General features: G+C 44.3%; 3 protein-coding genes across 3 annotated transcripts in view; 1 reads left to right on the top strand and 2 right to left on the bottom strand.

Moving 5' to 3' along the window:
- TRDMT1 (tRNA aspartic acid methyltransferase 1) overlaps positions 1-22,834 on the top strand; it is a 687,969-nt gene that overhangs the window by 576,388 nt on the left and 88,747 nt on the right. The window lies entirely within an intron of this gene.
- On the bottom strand, positions 5,177-6,878 carry LOC126963240 (butyrophilin subfamily 2 member A2-like). Its single transcript, XM_050805412.1, is given in 4 exon segments — positions 5,177-5,751; positions 5,753-5,839; positions 5,895-6,665; positions 6,667-6,878. Coding segments are annotated over 4 exon segments (1,548 nt in total). The 5' UTR covers positions 6,852-6,878; the 3' UTR covers positions 5,177-5,246.
- Positions 12,884-22,455, bottom strand: VIM (vimentin). Its single transcript, XM_050805401.1, has 9 exons — positions 20,415-22,455; positions 19,690-19,750; positions 16,681-16,776; positions 16,432-16,593; positions 15,554-15,679; positions 14,982-15,202; positions 14,481-14,524; positions 13,993-14,078; positions 12,884-13,243 (listed from the first exon to the last, which is right to left on the bottom strand). The coding sequence occupies exons 1-9, from the start codon at positions 20,975-20,977 to the stop codon at positions 13,202-13,204; spliced, it is 1,401 nt and encodes a 466-aa protein (XP_050661358.1). The 5' UTR covers positions 20,978-22,455; the 3' UTR covers positions 12,884-13,201.

The following is a 22,834-nucleotide window of genomic DNA, read 5'->3' as shown; positions in this document are numbered from 1 at the left end:
CCCACACTAGGGCTAAAGAATGCAGTTGGGAAGTAAATACCAGTACTAAGATAATGTTAAAATAGACCAGCCCTAACAAAGGCTAGAACTAACTCTGGCCAGGATCAAGGGAATGCCTTGTTCTCCCTTTGCCTGTAAAAAAGAAAACTTTTCTTGTTCTTTAGAGGAAGAAAACATCATCCAGGTCCTACATAAGTATCCATTTAAAATGTCCAGCATTCAGGAGAAATTATGAGACATGCTAAAAAAATAAATAAATAAAAAGAGACACCAAATGATCATAACAAAAACAGAAGATGGATAAATGTAATCCACATGTTATTCACATATTGACATTAGCAGACAAAGACATTTAAACCAATATGAAAAATAAATAAAATAATATAACTACAATTTATATAATTAAGAACATAAAGGAGAAGATAACAGAAAAAATATCTCATATTCTGGAGAGACAGAGGCCTATATTGAGTTATGAACAGCATCGGGACTGGCATCTACTGTCTAAACTCCAAGGACAGAACTCGACCCTCCTTCAGGCTACCTTGCATCAAGGAGAATTGAACTGAACTGACCTGGTGGTCTGCTTTGTGACATTTACCAAGTAAAACGGGTAGGCAGTACTGCTCAATACTCCTGGGGAAGATAGCTGTTATGTGGGGATTGGAATTAATGTATTACAGTTGATTTAAGAAGTAGACAGTGCTTGCTTGTAAGTATGTCCTGTAGGCTTTACTTGTGCTGTATGGCTTTTGTATGTACTATGCACAGCTAAACATATATAGTACATCTTATGCATTTTCCTTATGTTCTCTGTTCTTTCCCACTAGGCTGATAGACTGTGAACTCAGTAAGGGGAGGACACTTTATTATTGTACAGCCAGCACCTAGCACAGTGCCTGATACATACAAGAAACTGAAACTTCCTAAGAAATCGGCCTTCTGGTACTGTGGAATGAGAAAAATTGTCATTGGCAGGTACCCTACTTGTTGACTGTTCCAAGGTCTTTGACGGTTGCCTACTCACCTCCTACAGTGCTCTAAATGAAGTATTTGCTTGACATGAAAGATCTTTTGTAGAAAGACTCCATGGAATCGACCTCAAACTGCCCTGACTCTGGACAAGGGATCCAAAAAAAAAAAAAAAAAAAAAATGGAGAAGCTGGGCGGTCACAAATGATCAACAAATCTGTAAGCCATGCATTCCCTATCAATGATTTTGCAAATTTACAGCTTTTGAAAATCTGTATCACAGACCTATTGTGAGTACAAACGAGGAGAGCGTTTCCCAATGCTTAACGGTGATCCTAGAATGAGCTAAAGTGTGTTTCCCCAAAATTCATATGCTGAAGCCCTAACCTCCAGTACTTCAAAATGTGACTGTATTTGGGCCGGGCGTGGTGGCTCACACCTGTAATTCCAGCACTTTGGGAGGCCCAGGTGGGCAGTTCACTTCAGGTCAGGAGTTCGAGACCAGCCTGGCAAACATAGCAAAACCCTGTCTCTATTCAAAATAAAAAATTAGCCGGGCATGGTGGTGTGTACCTGTAATCGTAGCTACTTGGGAGGCTGAGGTAGGAGAATCGCTTGAACCCAGGAGGCAGAGGTTGTAGTGAGCCAAGATTGTGACACTGCACTCCAGCCTGGGTGACAGAGTGACTCCATCTCAAAACAACAACAACAACAACAACAACAAAAAGCAATTGCAATGGTATTTGGCGATAAGGCCTTCAAATACGTGATTAAGATAAAATGGAGCCATATGGGTAGGCCCTAATCCAATAGGACTAGTATCTTTAGAAGAAGACACTAGGACACAGACCAAACAGAATGAGGGGTGACCATGTGAGGTCACAGGGACAATGTGTCATCTGCAAGTCAAGGGGAGAGGCTCAGAATAAACCAACCCTGCCAGCACCTCTATCTTGGACTTCCAGCCTCTGTCACTCTGAGACAATAAAATTCTGTTGTTTAAACCACCCAGTCTGTGGTATTCTGTTATAGCAACACTAGCCGAGTAGTACAGACCCTTCTTCGTGTAGCTGATCTGGCAGGTTGGAGAGGGAGCCTTCGTGTGGGCGTAGTGTCTGCTTTATCCTTGCTTCCTTCAAAAAGCTCATGAGTAATCCTTAGGATCAAGCTGTCTTAGGTTGTTTGGGCTGCTGTAACAAAAATCACGTGCACTGGGTGGCTTTTAAACAACAGAAACATTTCTTGCAGCTCTGGAGGCTGAGAAGTTCATGATCAAAGTGCCAGCAGATTCCACGTCTGGTGAAGGCCCCTTCCTCCTGGTTCATAGAAGGTGCCTTCTGGCTGTGTCCTCGCATGATGGAAGGGACAAGTGGGTTTTTAAGGGTCTCTTTTTTTTGAGATGGGGTCTCCTCTGTCACCCAGGCTGGAGTACAGTGGCACCTTCTTAGCTCACTGCAGCCTTGAGTTCCTGGGTTCCCGTGATCCTCCCACCTCAGCCTCCCAAGTAGCTGGGACTATAAACACGTACCACCATGCCTGTTTTTTTATTTTTTTATTTTTTGTAGATATGGGGCCTCACATTGTTGCCCAAGCTAGTCTTGAACTCTGGTCTCAAGCAATCCTCCTGCCTCAGCCTCCCAAAGTGTTGAGATTATGGGGTATATTTTATTTTATTTTATTTTATTTTATTTATTTTTTTGAGGTAGGGTCTCACTCTGTAACCCAGGTTAGAGTGCAGTGGCATGATCTTGGCTCATGTAACTTCTGCCTCCAGGGCTTAAGTGATTCTTCAACCTCAGCCTCCCGAGTAACTGGGACTACAGGTGTGCACCACCACATCTGGCTTTTTTTTTTTTTTTTTTGAAGAGACAGGATTTCACCATGTTGCCCAGGCTGGTCTGAAATTCCTGGACTCAAACAATCCACCTGCCTTAGCCTCCAAACGTGCTGAGATTACAAGCGTGAGCCACCACGCCCGGCCTGGAGTTTCTCTTATAAGAGCATTAATCTCATTCATAAGGGCTTCAGCCTCCTAAGAGAATTATATCTGAATACCATCACATTGCAGGTTAGGTTTCAACATAAAATTTGGGGGGGACACAAACATTCAGACCATATTTGGAGTGAAAGTCTTTCTCCCTCCCCCATCACTACACACACTCATTCCCTTAGTCTCATAGCCTGGGAAGAGGTTTTGTTTTCTTAGCGCGTTTGTTAGCGGCTAGTTATGGGAAGACAACTCACTACGTTTTAGGCTAAAAGTAGACATTTGTTTCATTCACCAGCAGCCTGTTCCATCTGTCACTGTGAGAAAACTTAGCGGGACTTTAGAGTCACATAAGTTCCATGGATTTCACCATCCCCTTAGTAACTTTTTTTCAGACTTAAACACTTTATGCCACCATTTCCTTCTCCCCTCACCCCTACTTTTTTCCATCTCCTTTAATCTTGGATTAACGTTATACATAAAAGAACCAAGCATTAATCTCTCTTTCACCATAGGTGGTGAGAACATAGTTGCTTTTTATACATTTTTCAAAGTGGAAGATAAGGAAAAATGCTAACAGTATAATTAAAGATAAAATAGAAGAAGACTGAAATAGATTTGAATTCTTATGAGATGGGGCCCCTGCAAAGCTTTTCATTACGGTCTAATTTCTGACAGTCACAGATAAGGGAGGCCCACTCCTCCTTTCCATTTCTGGGGTGTGACTTTGGAAAGAGCTGTAAGAGGTTTTTTTAAAATTGAGATTCAGGGGTGTATGTGCAGGTTTGTTACATAGATATATTGTGTAATGCTGGAGCTTGGGCTGCTATTGAACCCGTCACCCAAACAGTGAACGTAGTATTGAATAGGTGGTTTTTCAACACTTGCCCTCCTTCCAACCTCCTCCTTTTTGAAGTCCCCAGTTTCTGTTGTTTCCATCTGTAAAGGATTTTTTTTTTTTTTTTTTTTTTTTGAGACAGAGTCTCACTCTGTTGCCCAGGCGAGAGTGCCGTGGCACAATCTCAGCTCACTGCAACCTCCGTCTCCTGGGTTCAAACAATTCTCATGCCCCAGCCTCCTGAGTAGTTGAGATTACAGGTGTGCACTACCACAGCTGGCTAATTTTTGTATTTTTAGTAGAGACAGGGTTTTGCCTTATTGGCCAGGCTGGTCTTAAACTCCTGACCTCAGGTGATCCACCCATCTTGGTCACCATGCCTGGCCTTCATCTGTGAGGGATTTTTTTTTCTCACACTTCTTGTTCTTTTATTTGGACACAATAGATTGCTTTTTCACAGAACACCCTATTTATACTAACCTATAATTGATTTATTCATGCTATTTTAACATGAATTAAAAGATAGCATTTTAAATTTTTGTTTCAATGTCAAATGCCATAAATATTAACAAATATTAACCCAAATAAACAAAAACTCTTTAAGGTCCTCAATAATTCTAAGTGTCTAAAGATACAATTAGATCAGGAAGTTTGAAACCACTGGTGTCCCCATTGAACCTGAATGCTGATGTAGACCAGGTCCAGTACTGCCCTGCTTGACCAGGACCTCAAACCTCAACCACACTCAGGGACTAAGTACTGACTCCTTGCTTATTGCAGGGACACATGAGGCAATCCACATCCACATCCACATGAGTCCATGTTCTTCATTCATCTTCGTCCCAGGTCCAGGCCTGTGGGTGTGTGTTGTGGAAATCCTGGGGCTGGGTGGAAATGAGCCATCGCCTCCCAGGACCCTTTAGCTGCTATGGTGGGACTTAGCCATCCTTACAACCTTGGTGCGTCCCAGCTCTCTGGTTCCACTGCCTCTATCTCTGACCTGCATATCTGGTTCCCTCTACCCTCTGGTGGTCCTGTGGATTCCTCTCTCCTCTCTCATCCTGGCGAATCCTGTTGGCCTCATTCCAAGTCCATAGCATCTGGTGCCAACTGGCATATTGGGCTCAATGTGGTCATTCTGATGTAAACAGCAGGTTCGCTGCCCAACAGCTTCTCACACTTTCCTCTTGGCTGGGAGCTATGAAACAACTAGTTCCCATGCCTGGATCCCATCCCATAATTACAAGCAAAGGAACTACTAAAGCGACGGCCTAGTGAGGAGGAGAAAACTGGGGCTGAGGGCTGGAGTGGGTGTGAAAAAGGCAGCGGGAAGATGTTCTCTCATGTGAGCAGAGGGGAGGAGGGCATGTCTTCCATTAGGAGTGTTGTGCGGTGGCTGCTGAGATGGCCAGAGCTTATCTGCATGGCTGTGAGTCCAGGGAATTGATTCTATAGGCTCTGCTGGGTCCCCACTCTGTGAAGTGTCAGGCCCTCGTCAGGCACCGTGACCCCACTGGCTCCTGTGAGTACAGGGCTGATGAAGATGGGGCTGTCACCAGACCCTATCCTGAAGAAGGGCCTCACAGGCACGGAAAATGCTGAACGGGGACATGTGTAGATGTGCGATCTGTCCCTCATGTTGTAGAAGGAGACATCTCCAGCTTCGTAGTCCAGGAAGATGGGCACCCAGCAAAGGGACTCCTTCAAAGGAAGAATCCTATCAGGGGAGGACAGGGCCCGGTATTGGTTTCCAAACACCTCCAGGGTCCAGAAGCCATTCTGAGGAATCAGCAGGACCTCCCCTTTCCTCTCAACACCGTCTCCACAGACCCCCACAGTCCACACCATCATGTTTTCCACCTCCACCTCCCAGTCATGTTTCCCTGAGGCGAAGCTCTCCCATCCCAGGACACAAGGCTGACTGTCAAATCTCTCTGGGTTGTCAGGCACTCTGCCTGTAGGGGCCCTGTCTCACACTTCTCTGGTCCTCTGACAGGAAGAGCTCGGGATGAGTGGTGTCTGGATCCAGGACCACATCAGCAAAGAGGAAAGGTCCGTGGGCCCGAGTATCTGGTAAAGCTTGGATTTTTTGGTGCAGCATGTAAGAATGTTCTCCATCGCAATTCTTCTTGAAGTTGCTGTGCAATTTCTTTTTCCTCTTGTTCAACTTCCTTTTCCCCTGACAGAATCTTTTTTTCCCTTTGAAGTTTCTTGATGCAACAGATGCTCACAGCCATGAAGATTAGGAAAACAGCCAGGATGACAGCCAGGGACACCATCCAGGGAGTTGTGGTCAGGATGACAGCAAGGGCCACCATCCACGGAGATGTGCTGGGCATAAAGGATTCTGGAATAAAAACGACAGTTTCCTTCTCCTGGCCGAGCAGGGTGTTTTTGATAGAGCAGAATACATTCCTCACAGACTTGTCTCTGATGATCACAGCTGTGGTGACCACGAAGAGGCCGTCTGCATCAGCAATGGAAACCTCCTTCAGGGTGGGCACGATCTCACTGTAGAGATCCCTCCATGCTGTGAGGGGCTCTGGGTACCACCCTCCAGATATGCACTCCAGCCAAATGCTCCCATCCTCTTGGGCCTTGATTTCAGTGAGGGGCTTAGAGCCAAGGCCTGCCACCACGAGGCGCAGGATGGCCTTGTCATAGGACCAGCCTTCTTGGAAGTGACAGCGGTAGATGTCATTCTCCTGGGCTGTGACATTGTGTACGACCAGGGCCCCGCTGCCCCTGCTGATGCCTTTGTTCACAAAGGTGATTCTTCCTCGGTACTCCTCCATCTGCTCCTCTGTTCTCTCTCTTCCACCCTTATACACAAACACTGCAGCGGAGAACTGAGACCGGAACCACCTCCATGTCCTCAGCATTTTTCTCGGGTGACAGATGGCAATGCAATGTAGTGTTTTCTCCCACCATGGCCAGGATGGGACTAGCTGGTCCCACGACAGTAAGCTGGGCTGAGACCAGTGCACACAGGCTGAGCAGGAGGAGGAGGAGGGAGCCTGGCAGGGAGAAGTGCGGAGCAGCAGCCGTGTCCATGAGCACCCAGGGCAGGCAGGGACCAGAGGCCTCCCATTTAATCACGGTGTTTGGGGTTGCAGGACCCGGGATATGGGACCTGTTGCCTGGGTGTCCAAAAAGTCCCAAGATTCTGTAAGGGATTCTTAAGGGTGGGAGTCCACTAATCTCAACAGGTATGAGCAGAACTTGCTGTCCTGGTTCCTTTCCCGCAAAAGAAAACTGTGGCTTGCTTTTTAATTTTGTTTTTTAATCATAAGGGATCTGGTGTGTGAAGAAAACCAACACGGGTCTGGGGTCTTCCCTGGATGACCCTTATAAGCCAAAGGTGGGATAGAAGTGGAAGAGGAGACAGGCATCATAGGGTTAGGAGACTGTGGGGAACAGTGGTGAGAATGGTTAAAGAACGGAAAACAGAATGAAAAATCAAATAGAAAGTTTCGTAAGCGCCCAAAGACCTGGACGTTTACACTGATAAAATTAATCATGCCATTTTCCGTGTCAGTTGTTTGAATATGGGGGTTGAAGGGACAGACACATTCAGGGAACCCCACGATGAATTCCCTTTCCTATAAGATTATGCTAAGAGTAGCATGACCTGACCACATACAATCTATTGTCCAAACTGTTATTATTAATAATTATGCTTACACAACAGTCAGAAACCAAGAGTGTCCCAAGTAAACTAGAATGTAAAGTCACTCTGGCTAGGACTTACTTCAGCAGCCAATCCAATCCTTTTCTTTTTTTTTTTTTTTTTTGTAAGACAGGATCTTGCTCTGTCACCCAGGTGGGAGTTTAGTGGTACAGTCTCGGCTCACTGCAACCTCCACCTTCCAGTTTGAAGCAATTCTCCTGCCTCTGCCTTCTGAGTAGCTGGGATTATAGGCATGCACCACCACGGCTGGCTAAGTTTTGTATTTTTTGTGGAGACAGGATTTCGCCATGTTGGCCAGGCTAGTCTGGAACTCCTGACTTCAAGTGATCCACCCGCCTCAGCCTCCCAAAGTGCTGAGATTATGAGCATGAGCCACTGCATCCAGCCCCAATCCTTTCTTTAATCATGCAGTACCCACAGTAACGGAAATGATGAAAGTCACAGTGAATATTCCTGCAAACAGGCAGGGCTTTCTGAGAACCATCTCACTAGGCAACTCCAGAGAGAAGCAGATGCAAACACAGAAAAATTACAGCAATGTCTACCACATTATTCTTGGAGGAGAGAAGATAGTAATATTTCCAGAATTTGAAAGTTAAGAGAAGTCTGAGAATGTACCCGAAGGAGTTTTCACTCCAGAACACACATTATTGGCCATTACTACACTATTGCCTCTCAGCAATACCTTCTCTCATCTATTTATGTAAGTTCTATGCTCACACTGAGTGGTTTCTAGAGAGTTTTCCATGACTGTGCCACTTCATTTTTATTGCTCTGGACTTTGAAACCACGTGATTCACATGTAACAATCTCATCTCCCTGGAAGAAAAGGTAAGGGTTTTTATTTAGTGCCTAATGCCATTCTTCAAACACAAAGGTCTTTAAAAATATCTGTATCTATGTCTACATTAGATGGATCAACGAGACAGAAAGTTAACAAGGATATCCAGGACTTGAACTCAACTCTGCACCAAGCGGACCTAATAGACATCTACAGAACTCTCCACCCCAAAGCAACAGGATATACATTCTTCTCAGCACCACATCGCACTTATTCCAAAATTGACCACATAGTTGGAAGTAAAGCACTCCTCAGCAAATGTAAAAGAACAGAAATTATAACAAACTGTCTCTCAGACCACAGTGCAATCAAACTAGAACTTAGGACTAAGAAAATCAATCAAAACCGCTCAACTACATGGAAACTGAACAACCTGCTCCTGAATAACTACTGGGTACATAACGAAATGAAGGCAGAAATAAAGATGTCCTTTGAAACCAACGAGAACAAAGATACAACATACCAGAATCTCTGGGACACATTTAAAGTAGTGTGTAGAGGGAAATTTATAGCACTAAATGCCCACAAGAGAAAACTGGAAAGATCTAAAATTGACACCCTAACATCACAATTAAAAGAACCAGAGAAGCAAGAGCAAACACATTCAAAAGCTAGCAGAAGGCAAGAAATAACTAAGATCAGAGCAGAACTGAAGGAGATAGAGACAGAAAAAATCCTCCAAAAAATCAATGAATCCAGGAGCTGGTTTTTTGAAAAGATCAACAAAATTGATAGACCGCTAGCAAGACTAATAAAGAAGAAAAGAGAGAAGAATCAAATAGACGCAATAAAAAATGATAAAGGGGATATCACCACCGACCCCAAAGAAATACAAACTACCATCAGAGAATACTATAAACACCTCTATGCAAATAAACTAGAAAACCTAGAAGAAATGGATAATTTCCTGGACACTTACACTCTCCCAAGACTAAACCAGGAAGAAGTTGAATCCCTGAATAGACCAATAATAGGCTCTGAAATTGAGGCAATAATTAATAGCCTACCAACCAAAAAAAGTCCAGGACCAGATGGATTCACAGCCGAATTCTACTGGAGGTACAAGGAGGAGCTGGTACCATTACTTCTGAAAGTATTCCAATCAATAGAAAAAGAGGGAATCCTCCCTAACTCATTTTATGAGGCCAACATCATCCTGATACCAAAGCCAGGCAGAGACACAACAAAACAAGAGAATTTTAGACCAATATCCCTGATGAACATCGATGAAAAAATCCTCAATAAAATACTGGCAAACCGAATCCAGCAGCACATCAAAAAGCTTATCCACCATGATCAGGCTTCATCCCTGGGATGCAAGACTGGTTCAATGTACACAAATCAATAAATGTAATCCAGCATATAAACAGAACGAAAGACAAAACCCACATGATTTTCTCAATGGATGCAGAAAAGTCCTTTGACAAAATTCAACAGCCCTTCATGCTAAAAACTCTCAATAAATTCGGTACTGATGGAATGTATCTCAAAATAATAAGAGCTATTTATGACAAACCCACAGCTAATATCATACTGAATGGGCAAAAACTGGAAGCATTCCCTCTGAAAACTGGCACAAGACAGGGATGCCCTCTCTCACCACTCCTATTCAACATAGTGTTGGAAGTTCTGGCTAGGGCAATCAGGCAAGAGAAAGAAATAAAGGGTATTCAGTTAGGAAAAGAAGAAGTCAAATTGTCCCTGTTTGCAGATGACATGATTGTATGTTTAGAAAAGCCCATCATCTCAGCCCAAAATCTCCTTAAGCTGATAAGCAACTTCAGCAAAGTCTCAGGATACAAAATTAATGTGCAAAAATCACAAGCATTCTTATACACCAGTAACAGACAAACAGAGAGCCAAATCATGAATGAACTCCCATTCACAATTGCTTCAAAGAGAATAAAATACCTAGGAATCCAACTTACAAGGGATGTAAAGGACTTCTTCAAGGAGAACTACAAACCACTGCTCAGTGAAATAAAAGAGGACACAAACAAATGGAAGAACATACCATGCTCATGGATAGGAAGAATCAATATTGTGAAAATGGCCATACTGCCCAAGGTAATTTATAGATTCAATGCCATTCCCATCAAGCTACCAATGACTTTCTTCACAGAATTGGAAAAAAAACTGCTTTAAAGTTCATATGGAACCACAAAAGACCCCGCATTGCCAAGACAATCCTAGGTCAAAAGAACAAAGCTGGAGGCATCATGCTACCTGACTTCAAACTATACTACAAGGCTACAGTAACCAAAACAGCATGGTACTGGTACCAAAACAGAGATATAGACCAATGGAACAGAACAGAGCCCTCAGAAATAATACCACACATCTACAGCCATCTGATCTTTGACAAACCTGACAAAAACAAGAAATGGGGAAAGGATTCCCTATTTAATAAATGGTGCTGGGAAAATTGGCTAGCCATAAGTAGAAAGCTAAACTGGATCCTTTCCTTACTCCTTATATGAAAATTAATTCAAGATGGATTAGAGACTTAAATGTTAGACCTAATACCATAAAAACCCTAGAAGAAAACCTAGGTAATACCATTCAGGACATAGGCATGGGCAAGGACTTCATGTCTAAAACACCAAAAGCAACGGCAACAAAAGCCAAAATTGACAAATGGGATCTAATTAAACTAAAGACCTTCTGCACAGCAAAAGAAACTACCATCAGAGTGAACAGGCAACCTATAGAACGGGAGAAAATGTTTGCAATCTACTCATCTGTCAAAGGGCTAATATCCAGAACCTACAAAGAACTCAAACAAATTTATGAGAAAAAAACAAACAACCCCATCAAAAAGTGGGCAAAGGATATGAACAGACATTTCTCAAAAGAAGACATGCATACAGCCAACAGACACATGAAAAAATGCTCATCATCACTGGCCATCAGAGAAATGCAAATCAAAACCACCATGAGATACCATCTCACACCAGTTAGAATGGCAATCATTAAAAAGTCAGGAAACAACAGGTGCTGGAGAGGATGTGGAGAAATAGGAACACTTTTACACTGTTGGTGGGATTGTAAACTGGTTCAACCATTGTGGAAGACAGTATGGCGATTCCTCAAGGATCTAGAACTAGAAATACCATATGACCCAGCCATCGCATTACTGGGTATATACCCAAAGGATTATAAATCATGCTGCTATAAAGACACATGCACACATGTTTATTGTGGCACTATTCACAATAGCAAAGACTTGGAATCAACCCAAATGTCCATCAGTGACAGACTGGATTAAGAAAATGTGGCACATATACACCATGGAATACTATGCAGCCATAAAAAAGGATGAGTTCATGTCCTTTGTAGGGACATGGATGCAGCTGGAAACCATCATTCTCAGCAAACTATCGCAAGAACAGAAAAACCAAACACTGCATGTTCTCAGTCATAGGTGGGAATTGAACGATGAGATCATTTGGACATGGGAAGGGGAACATCACACACCGGGGCCTATTATGGGGAGGGGGGAGAGGGGAGGGATGGCATTGGGAGTCATACCTGATGTAAGTGACGAGTTGATGGGTGCTGACGAGTTGATGGGTGCAGCACACCAACATGGCACAAGTATATATATGTAACAAACCTGCACGTTGTGCACATGCACCCTAGAACTTAGAGTATAATAAAAAAATTGATAAATAAAAAAGAAAAAGAAAGAAAGAAAAATCTGTATCTATGGATAGATGGATATAGGTATAGATATCACAAACACACACGCAATAAAGCAGAGTGGTTTCCTATATTAAAACTTGGTGAACTGGGCTGAGTGTGGTGGCTCATGCCTGTAATCCCAGCATCCTGGGAGGCCGAGGGAAGATTGCTTGAGCACAGGAGTTCCAGACTAGGCTGGACGACACATCAAGACCCCAGCTCTACAAAAAATTTAAGCAATTAGCCAGGTGTGTGTTTAGTTGTGGGAAGACAACTCACATTTTAGGCTAAAGTTAGACGTTCATTTGTTTCGAATACTCCTAGCTACTGAGGAGGTTGAGGTGGGAGGATTGCCTGAGCCTAGGAGTTGGCTGCAGTGCTATGATTGAGTCACTTTACTCCAGCTTGAGTGACAAAGTGAGATCCTGTTTTAAATAAAACCTCGGTGAACTTTTTCCATTTCTCTGCATCTTGCTAGCGGAAGATAAGTCCCTATATCTTGACAACTTCCTATATGTTTTAACTCTCAAAGTGGAATTTGTGTTACTATATGCTATATGTACTAAAAAAGTTTTTATTTTTTAATTTTAGGAAGTCTGTTTGTTATTATTAAAATCACAGAGCTGAGCTCATTGTATAGAGACCTATCTTCACTTTGGTACAAGTTATTTTATTCGACAGCACCTATTTGTAAATGTTTTTAAGTAATAATAAAAAGAAGTGAGGTCTGTCAAAAATGACAAAATTAAGAACTACATCTCAAGCATAAATAACCTGAATTTATCAAGTTACGTGATTGTAATGACAAATTAACTAATAGGACCAAATAGAGAATTGTTTAGCTACTATCCAATAAATAACACAACAAAAGAGTTTTTCCAAAGATTTATTGAAGCAGAAAAAGTTGGTCAGATACTTGCTGGAAAAAAAGCAGTTTTAATGATATTCAAAATACCTTTTAAAAAGTATTCTAGCACAAGATTTTTCTGTAAACTAGATTATGTCGTAAACTTTTTTCTAAATCTTTTAGGAGTGTCGGTTGTTAAGAACTAGAGCTTATTCCTATTCCAAATCTATCTTGCGCTCCTGAAAAACTGCAGAAAGGCACTTGAAAGCTGTTTCTTTAAGATATGGATTTCTTTTTTATTCTTGCTGGTAATATATTGCTGCACCGAGTGTGTGCAATTTTTATTCAAGGTCATCGTGATGCTGAGAAGTTTCGTTGATAACCTGTTTAAAAAAAAAAAAAAACCAAATAAATGTAATGCCACATGCCAAAGATTAAATTATCCTATATATCATGGCAAATAAAAATCCTGCTAAATAGATATAATTTATTGTGCAAATCAGACAGTTATGTTGCTTCGGCACGAGTGAAAGCTAGAAGCAGCAGACACACAAGACTCTTCCACCACAGGCAATATAAGAATCCAATGGAATGTTGTAACTTACAAAAAGAATTTTTTTTAAAAAAAGTGTGTTTATAAAGGATGGTATAATAGTTGTACACAACACAGCCAAGTTTAAAAGCAATGAAGACATATTAAAACTAAATGATCGTATGGCACATGCTTGTATTATATAGATGGGCTCAGGAATCTATAAAGTATGGAGGTAGGAAGACACCATATGTCCAGGATCAAAGCATTCCCCATATTGACGTAGTCTAGTGAAGCTGTTTCTTGTAGCTGCTTTAGGAAGTGGTTTAAGGAAGCTTACTCCCACTTCAAATTAAGCACCAAAGCAAATCACTAATTTTGGAGTGTAGGAAGATTGCTATCTCAGCTTCACATCCAGGAGCCAAATAATTAGTTGGCTGTGTGTACTGCTGAAGAAGGAGTCTATTCTTTTTTTAGTAGGCATGAATGAAACCTGAACCTCTCAAATTAGCCTGCTGTATCTGAGATGCAGATCCATTGATTGAAAACATATCAACTCCTGTCTGAGATTACTCTACATTTTACCTAAAAGATACCAACCTGTCCATCTCTAGTTTCAACCGTCTTAATCAGAAGTGTCCTTTTTGAGTGGGTGTCCACCAGAGGGAGTGAATCCAGATTAGTTTCTAAATAAACAAAAAGAGGCCAAAAATGAGTACAAATGACTTTTTTCTTAGAAAAACCAAGTAACCATTTTAGTGAAACAATTATGATTTGTGGGGGAGAGACAATTGTGTGAAGTGCTACTCCCCAAATAATTTTTGAGTAGTCTCTGTTTGCAAGCCCAGGCCCTGACACACTTGAGAATCAGGATGGGACAGCACTTGCAGCAGGAAGAAGGAAAAAGGAGTTTGCATTTAACTTAGAGCATAGAATGCAAGAGTGTACTTGGGTTTGAAAAGTAGATGTTTTACAGAGTTTTCTCTTATATGGCATTTTTCAGATATCCTAAAAAAAAGAATGCTTTGCCATAAACACCATGGTTACAAGCTGCTGATGTTTTTCTTAAAGGGAAATAAAATGCTTACCCCTCAGGTTCAGGGAGGAAAAGTTTGGAAGAGGCAGAGAAATCCTATAAACAGATGAAGAGAAACAGTAAAATTGTAGGCACATAACTTCAACCACTAGGAACAAATTAATGCACTTCTCGTTTTCGTCATGTAAGAGAATGTACTGTTTTAAGTCATAAACTAGGGATTTGTCTCAGAAACATTTTCCTACGACTGGTCTTGTTAGTACATTTAAAATATGTTACTACATTTTCTCCACAGAGGCATGAACAGGAGTTAGAAGAGTGGAGGTTTTGACAGATTTGTGGGTTCAAATCCCAGCTCTGCTGTTGGTTAACCCTTACTTCAGCAAGTTATTTACTCTCTCTCAATTCAAATTCCTCCTCTACAAAAAGTGGAAAGTAGTTATCTCAAAGAAACTTTCTAAAGACTAAATGTGACACTGTGCTTAGAGGCCAGTGGCACAGGGCCTAACAAATGGTCACCATTAGTTCACGCATCCAAGTCTGAGTTCCCTACCTGCTCTCCTCGCCTTCCAGCAGCTTCCTGTAGGTGGCAATCTCAATGTCAAGGGCCATCTTAACATTGAGCAGGTCTTGGTATTCACGAAGGTGACGAGCCATTTCCTCCTTCATATTCTGAATCTCATCTTGCAGACGGCCAATAGTGTCTTGGTAGTTAGCAGCTTCAACGGCAAAGTTCTCTTCCATTTCACGCATCTGGCGTTCCAGGGACTCATTCTGTAGGAGGTGAGAAAGATCTCTGGTGTTATTTCTCAGAAAACCCCAGCTGTTCCCAGAACCATTTACAGACCTTCTGCAATAATTTCCATTAGTGGCAAATGGCGACCACTATAATTTTTGGTGGAGAATACAAGTACCAAGTCCTTCATATGAGAAGCAATGATATATGCAAGCTAAAACCTTCAAGAGCTCCATCAAGTCCATTTTGAGTCTGTCTTGATAATTCATTTTCTTTGCATTAAGGTATAAATTTTTACTCACTCAGCATTTTGTTCAGGTTATCACCATGAGCTTAGTCAACAGAATGAGTCATTATTTTCCCTCTTTTACTGCAGGGTTGGTACTCACGGTTCCTTTAAGGGCATCCACTTCACAGGTGAGGGATTGCACCTGTCTCCGGTATTCATTGGACTCCTGCTTTGCCTGGCGTAGGGCGTCATTGTTCCGGTTGGCAGCCTCGGAGAGGTCAGCAAACTGTTAGGAAGAAAACAGAAATGTAGATTGCTCACATTCAAGTCTTTTGATTCTCTTAGAAAAAAAATCGTATTTCTCACTGAATGTCTTCCAGTATAGGTTTAAATTTCTGTTTTGAAAGTCAGGGAAAGAGCAGTGGAGTACTGACATTAATATTTTCAAAGTTCACTCTACTATGCTCATTTCAACACAGTGGACGTCAAAGGTATGGCATTGGGGTTTACTTGGAGGCAAGGTTAGGGAAAAGGGAGTCTGCTATTCTGAACGAGGTGATGTGGCCAGGTGTGGTGGCTCACACCTGTAATCCCAACATTTTGGGAGGCTAAGGCGGGTGGATCACCTGAGGTCAGAAGTTTGAGAGCAGCCTGATCAACATGGTGAAACCCCATCTCTACTAAAAAGACAAAAATTAGCCAGACATGGTGGTGCTTGCCTGTGGTCCCAGCTACTTAGGAGGCTGAGACAGGAGAACCACTTGAACTTGGGAGGCGGAGGCTGCCGTGTGCCAAGATGATGCCACTGCGCTTCAGCCTGGGCAGTAGAGCAAGACTCTGTCTCATAAATATACATATATATATATAAAGGAGGTGATGTGAGTGGTGGGAAGGCCGTGGCAACAAACACAATGTGAGCAAGAAGTCAAAGCCAGCTTTGCATTGGAGCTAGAGGATATTTAGGAATCGCACACAGGTATGGGGTATTGAGAACACAATGCTTTTCTTTTGTTCAAGCCACACTGATTTGTTTCCTACCTTGGACTTGTACCATTCTTCTGCCTCCTGCAGGTTCTTGGCAGCCACACTTTCATATTGCTGACGTACGTCACGCAGGGCAGCCGTGAGGTCAGGCTTGGAAACATCCACATCGATCTGGACATGCTGTTCCTGAATCTGAGCCTGCAGCTCCTGGATTTCCTGCAAAAAGAACAGAGAGACGGTCAGCTGTGCCAGCCGTGGGGGCTGCCTTACCCTCATTCATTCCCCAAAAGTCACTCCACTAACCTCTTCATGGAGTTTCTTCAAAAAGGCAATCTCTTCTTGCAAAGATTCCACTTTGCGTTCAAGGTCAAGACGTGCCAGAGACGCATTGTCAACATCCTATTTTGAACAGAGAAAAGACAGGACATGGAGGATGTAAAAGTCTATGGCTTATCTCATTTATTTGTCTTAGATTAACCATCTGAACCTAGTCTCCTTACTATAGAAAAGGTGTTGACACATTTTATGACCCTTGAATAGGTTTATAAATCATTCAGTGCTATAATATGCCGTGCTTTCTCCTGCTCACTAATATATTTTAATTGTGACCCCTTGTGTTTTACTCAAGGTGGTGATCGGACAATTTTAAAATAAATAAACGTCCACACACATGGTAAACTGCACTCAATCATGACTGAATCCACATTTTACCAGTGACATTTTAAAATTACTTTTTAAGGCTGGTCATGGTGGCTCTTGCTTGTAATCCCAGCACTTTGGGAGGCCGAGGCGGGTGGATCACTTGAGGTCAGGAGTTTGAGACCAGCCTAGCCAACATGGCGAAACCCCATCTCTACTGAAAATACAAAAATTAGCTGGGTGGGTGGCACACACCTGTAGTCCCAGCTACTTGAGAGGTTGAGGCAGGATAATTTCTTCAACCCTAGGAGGCAGAGGTTGTAGTGAGCTGACATAGCGCCACTGCACTCCAGCCTGGGCAACAGAGTGACACTCTGTCTCAAAAAAGAAAGTAATTCCTTTAATTTAATTACTTTTTAAATCTAGAAAATCTATGCCACAACATTGTTAAGATTTGTTTTGTAATTTCATGGAATAACATGATGATAGAGGTGGACAAATTTTCATAACTTCATGTACACTTGAGTACATGGAGAACAGAAACTTGTGCTTCAAGAGTTTTAGCTTTTTTTCCCCACTCAAATCTTTTGAAACTTATCCTTAGGCTCCAAAGCAAATATGCAATCATGTGGCATCCATTGTACAAGGCTAGATTTATATTCAATAATAACCCAATTCAGGATATGCTGCCAAAGATTCAGTTCAGGAAAAATTGGAAAAGAAATGTAACTCTGAACTGTATTTTCTCTGCTTTCTCTGATGGATTTTTCTTCTAAAACTCCTTTGACTCATCCTACAAAGGCGTGTCTTTTTCGCTTGCCACTGTATCCGTTCAGTTGGCCTGTTTCAGAATGACTGGTCAAACTTGCAGAGAATGAAACTACATGAAGGATTTTTGCTGATTCAGCTGTCCTTCTATGTTTCCATTTGTAAAGCTCAACATTCCAATTCAGAACATGTAATCTTGCAACTAAGATTTTATTTCCTCTCAAAAGGATGCGTGAGGATTGTTTATCTTGTCAGCAATTATATTTGGAGTTCAGTTTATAGCCTTATGGTCTTAAACTGTTGAGACTTTTCTATCACCTTAGTGGAAAAATGAATGAAGAGTGGGTGATAAAAAGATCAGACTTGATGAAAACATTCATTTTTACTTGCTAAGCCCTAAGAAATACATAAAAGATATTTTACTAATCTCCAAAGAAAGATCAATGTGGTATTACTATTACATTGAAGAGAATGAGGAATTTTGCTTAAAGAGAATGAGGAATTTTGCTTAATCTCGAAACAGAGGATCTTTTGTATTGATGTTGTTTTACGTTAACTCACTACTCTGCAGAAAACATTACAGGTATGATAATCAAAAATGCTCAAGGACTAAAATGAACCACACATTGCTGTGGTTAAATTAATTTGGTAAATGTATTTCAGTTTCAAAATGTTGTACTACACTATTCATCTGAGAGTGCTTTGTAGTTAATCCCAGTAAATATTCCAGGGAATAAAACTATAGACTATAATGGGGATCTTCTGGCTTCTGGATTCCAATTTTAAGTCAAAAATTCTGTAAGTCCATCCAATTTTGGTGGAAAAAAAAAAAAAAAAAAAAAAAAAACGCACAAAAACCCTTTAGTTAAAATTGAATTTTTCAGCCTTAGATTTATTACTATTATTATTATTTTTTATGGCGAGAGTGCTAAAGAATACAAGAATCCAATCAAGAAAGGACTTTCAAAATGTGAGGTATGTTTGTAGCTTTAAAAACTTTTTACATTACATACTTCTCAAGTCTGGGCCAGATATTAGATAACGGATGTTAGCAAATACTTGTGTCCAATGAGAACCGTGCTTACATCACTACATATTCAATAAGAATGTAGCCTGCTGCAAAGCTTCCCCGGGAACACAAAGACTCCTATTATTTCTGTCCACAGCCACCACATTTGCCAGAATGTCTGTATCTACATTCCATAGTGAAGCCCATAGAAACCATTAATACCCCTCAGCCGAGGGGACAGATGGCTCCTTTTCACCCTTATTAGATCACAAAATAGTTGTGCATAGTGATACTTCCATCGAACTTTAATGCCACAATAGAAGTTGCAAAGAAGAAAAGAAACTTGCTGGCTCCATTCCAGTTGGAAACTAAGTTTTCTTATCTTCCAACACGTTTTCCATTTTAAACTGTAGGGCATAACTGCGCTTTTTGTGACCTTGTAAAAATTAAGCGACTTGACTTTGGCAAACCACAATCTAAAATTGTGACCGTTCGAAACCAGAAGGTCAATGTGTTGCAAAACTGTGCAACATTTTGGAAACAAAGTAAAAAGTTAAAAGATTTTTCTTTATGTCCCAAGGAACGGCTTAGAAATCATTCAAGGATCGCTTGAACCCGGGAGGCAGAGGTTGCTGCGAGCCAAGATCTCGCCACTGCACTCCAGCCTGGGCGACAGAGTGAGACTCCGTCCCCCAAAAAAATCGTCCAAGGGGTTTTATTAATATTTTTTCTAATAATGAGAAGCTCCAATCTGTGGTCTTCCCGCCACTAGAGGGCTTTACGCGCAGCCCTGAAGTTTTGCACTTTTTAGACGTGGGTTAAGCAACTTTTAGAATTGCTCGTGGGTTGTGTTGGGTGGGGTCAGGTAGCTGCGAGTGGGAAGAGAGCCTACAAACCTGTCTGAAAGATTGCAGGGTGTTCTCGGCTTCCTCTCTCTGAAGCATCTCCTCCTGCAATCTGAAACAGTTGCGCATTAACCAAAGGGGAACTGGGAAACCGCCAGGGGCGGGGCGGCCACACCCAACCACCACGTAGCCGCGCTGCGCCTCCAGAGCCGCTGCGCCACCTCCGCGCAACTAGCGCTTGCAGCTTTCAGGCCTGTGGCCCTCGGCAGGTTTCAGTGGGACCTTGGGCACCGCGCAGAGGGGCAATCACGGTCGCCGCACAGACCTGCAGGACAGCGCCGCCATACCCACCCCCGAGAGACCATCCCTTTGTCTCGCTCCCTCCACCGCCTTCCCCTCCTTCCTTCGCCCGCCCGGCGATTGGCCGCCCGCCAGAAGGGGCAGGAAACTTTATAAAAGTTTGGAGGACTCGCTCTCATCGTGCCCAAGGGCCTTCAACTGCACACAAAGTGGTAGTTTTAAGAAATCTGTAACTTGAAACGGAGCGTCCTTGGGCAATGTGTGGGGACAGAGGGGGAAATGCGAACTGCAAGGTCTGGGTTCTGGGCGGGGCTGCGCCGCCACAGCCACAGCCGCTGCTCTCCGCAGTCCCCCCGGCAGGCCTCCCCCGGGCCTCAACCCCAAGGGCGTGGCAGCCCTGGCGGGGGCGGGGGGCGTTCCCCTCTCCCTCCAGCCCCCTCCCGAGGCCCAGCGACTTGCAATGGGCGCAGCCTTACTTCTCCCGGAGGCGCATGATGTCCTCGGTCAGGTTGTCGCGCTCCACCTCGACGCGGGCTTTGTCGTTGGTTAGCTGGTCCACCTGCCGGCGCAGCTCCCGCATCTCCTCCTCGTAGAGGTCCCCCAGGCGCGACTTGCCCTGGCCCTTGAGCTGCTCGAGCTCGGCCAGCAGGATCTTATTCTGCTGCTCCAGGAAGCGCACCTTGTCGATGTAGTTGGCGAAGCGGTCATTCAGCTCCTGCAGCTCCACCTTCTCGTTGGTGCGGGTATTCTTGAACTCGGTGTTGATGGCGTCGGCCAGCGAGAAGTCCACCGAGTCCTGGAGGAGCCGCACCCCGGGCACGCTGCTCCGCAGGCGCACGGCAGAGGAGCGCGTGGCATACACGCCGCCCGGGGACGAGGCGTAGAGGCTGCGGCTGGTGCTGGGGCGCAGCGCGCTGCCCAGGCTGTAGGTGCGGGTGGACGTAGTCACGTAGCTCCGGCTGGAGCTCGGCCGGCTCGCGGTGCCCGGGCCGCCGAACATCCTGCGGTAGGAGGACGAGGACACGGACCTGGTGGTCATGGCTGCGGAGGGTGGCGATGGGCTGGGCTGCGGCGGTGGCGCGGACTGGCTCCTAGAGAAGAGGCGGACGAGGGCGCGGTGGGTGTGGGTGGTGGGAGCGCGTCTGAGTCTCTGGCGCGGGGACCTCGGAGCGAGAGTGGCAGAGGAATGGACCCCGCCGAAGGCGCTGTTTTTATAACCGCACTAGGAAGGAGGGTCCCCTCCCACTGCCATCCCAGCCGCGGAGCGCGCCAGCCAATAGGGACCTGGCGAGAAGCGGGGAGGGTGGGCGGGTGGGGTGGGGGCGCCCTCGAGCCTTTCTCCTCCAGGGCCTGGGACTGGGCATGGTCCCGTTACTTCAGCGCTGGGCTGGGACTTTTGGGGCTTTCCGGATGATAGTCTGAGCTGGGCTCACCCTGGGGTGCTGAAAAAGGCGGGGTCGCGCGGTGAGGGGGGATCCGCCCGGGACTGAACCAGAGGGGTCCGGTGGCACCGCGCCAGAGGGGCGTGGGAGGAAGCGCGCGGCTGCCTCGGGGCTGCGGTCAGGTGGGGAGACCCGCGAGCAAAGGAGCGGGAAGAGGGAAGAGTAAGGGATCCGGCAGATCTGAAGTCGCTGAGAAAGAAACAAAGAGCGCCTGAGATTGGAACGCGGGATGGGGGCGCGCACAGCTCAGGAACGCAGGGCTCAGGGCCCCGCGCAGCCTCGCTCACCGCCCGCTTGGAAAGGGGGGCTGCTCCGGCCTGCGCCTCTGTCAGTCGACTTGCCTTGGCTGGGAGATGTTGGGGGGAGGGGAGGCTCTATCGAGGGACCTAACGGACTCAGTCCAGCTTCGGACGGCGGGAGTTGCCAGGCGGCGGTGGCAGAGGAAAGCCCGAGGGAGAGGGGTGGGGTCGCTGAGTCACCGGTGGTGACTCACCGCGCCCTGCTGTCCCGCCGATTGAGGGCTGCTAAGCGGTTTAGGGGAAACCGTTAGACCAGATTGACTCGAGTCTCCGCGGCTCCGCGCGTGCTGCTGGTTCCCAGTCCTACCAACTTAGAGCTGGGCCATCGCTTTGATGTGTGCGGTGGGGCCCTTTGGGGGACAAGAGCGCCTCTAAGTTCTTATAACTCGCTAAAGCCTGACTTTGCTCGATGTGTGGACTTTCTGTTAGTAAGAAACTTCTTCAGCCTTTGAAGAGGCGCCATACGTGGGCCTCCTGGATCACGATTGCACCGGGAAGGTTTTTCTTGCAGAGTCCCCGCCCCCGTCCCTCCGGTCTCCTCTCGCTCTTCCCCCTCCCCGCGTGAAACCACACCCAACTTTTTAAACAAGATCTGAAAATTCTGGGTGAAAGAGGAAACTCAACGTCCGTAGTTTCAAAATCGAACTCAGTGATCAGTGGTTTTCACCCTGGTGGAAGTTATTAAAGGTATAATTTGAGCCAATGAAATAATTAATTAGGTGTTGCTTAAAAACCCCAATTTGATTAATGAGTTCAAATGAAAGGCAATTATATAACACAAATGACAGAATGTTTGGCGGCAATAGATTTGTGTGTTAATTTTAGGACAGCAATGCACAGTGCAGGGTTCACGGTGATTTGTCTGGGAAATGTCACAGGTCCTGTTTTCCAGAAGAATTCGTGCAATTGACCTTGGGGTGAGGGGGGATAAAACTGTCCACGGAGCAAAAAACATCGTGTCCCAGGCACGGAGGGAGTGTTCAGATTCGGTCATCTTAACCTTTCTAGGGAAATCACTCAATTCAAGGGCTGTTGTTTCAATATTAGTAACGAGCAGAGCTGAGTACTCACCAGCCAAGGGAGATAAAAGGCGGCTATGTAAATCAGTGTTCTTGTGATTTAGTAGCAATTGAAAAAGCACAGGTTTTTTGAGTA

Source organism: Macaca thibetana, chromosome 9, assembly GCF_024542745.1.
Source record: "Macaca thibetana thibetana isolate TM-01 chromosome 9, ASM2454274v1, whole genome shotgun sequence".
Lineage (NCBI taxonomy): Eukaryota > Metazoa > Chordata > Mammalia > Primates > Cercopithecidae > Macaca > Macaca thibetana.
This window is presented reverse-complemented; position numbering and strand designations above follow the sequence as displayed.

What these genes read in the sequence shown, in the direction of transcription:
- VIM (XM_050805401.1), bottom strand. Translation starts at nt 20,977, where the DNA reads ATGACCACCAGGTCCGTGTCCTCGTCCTCCTACCGCAGGATGTTCGGC. An exon ending in ATCATGCGCCTCCGGGAGAA is followed by an intron (nt 19,751 to 20,414) that starts GTAAGGCTGCGC and finishes CAACTGTTTCAG; the next exon opens with ATTGCAGGAGGAGATGCTTC. An exon ending in CTGGAAGGCGAGGAGAGCAG is followed by an intron (nt 14,525 to 14,981) that starts GTAGGGAACTCA and finishes ATCTGTTTATAG; the next exon opens with GATTTCTCTGCCTCTTCCAA.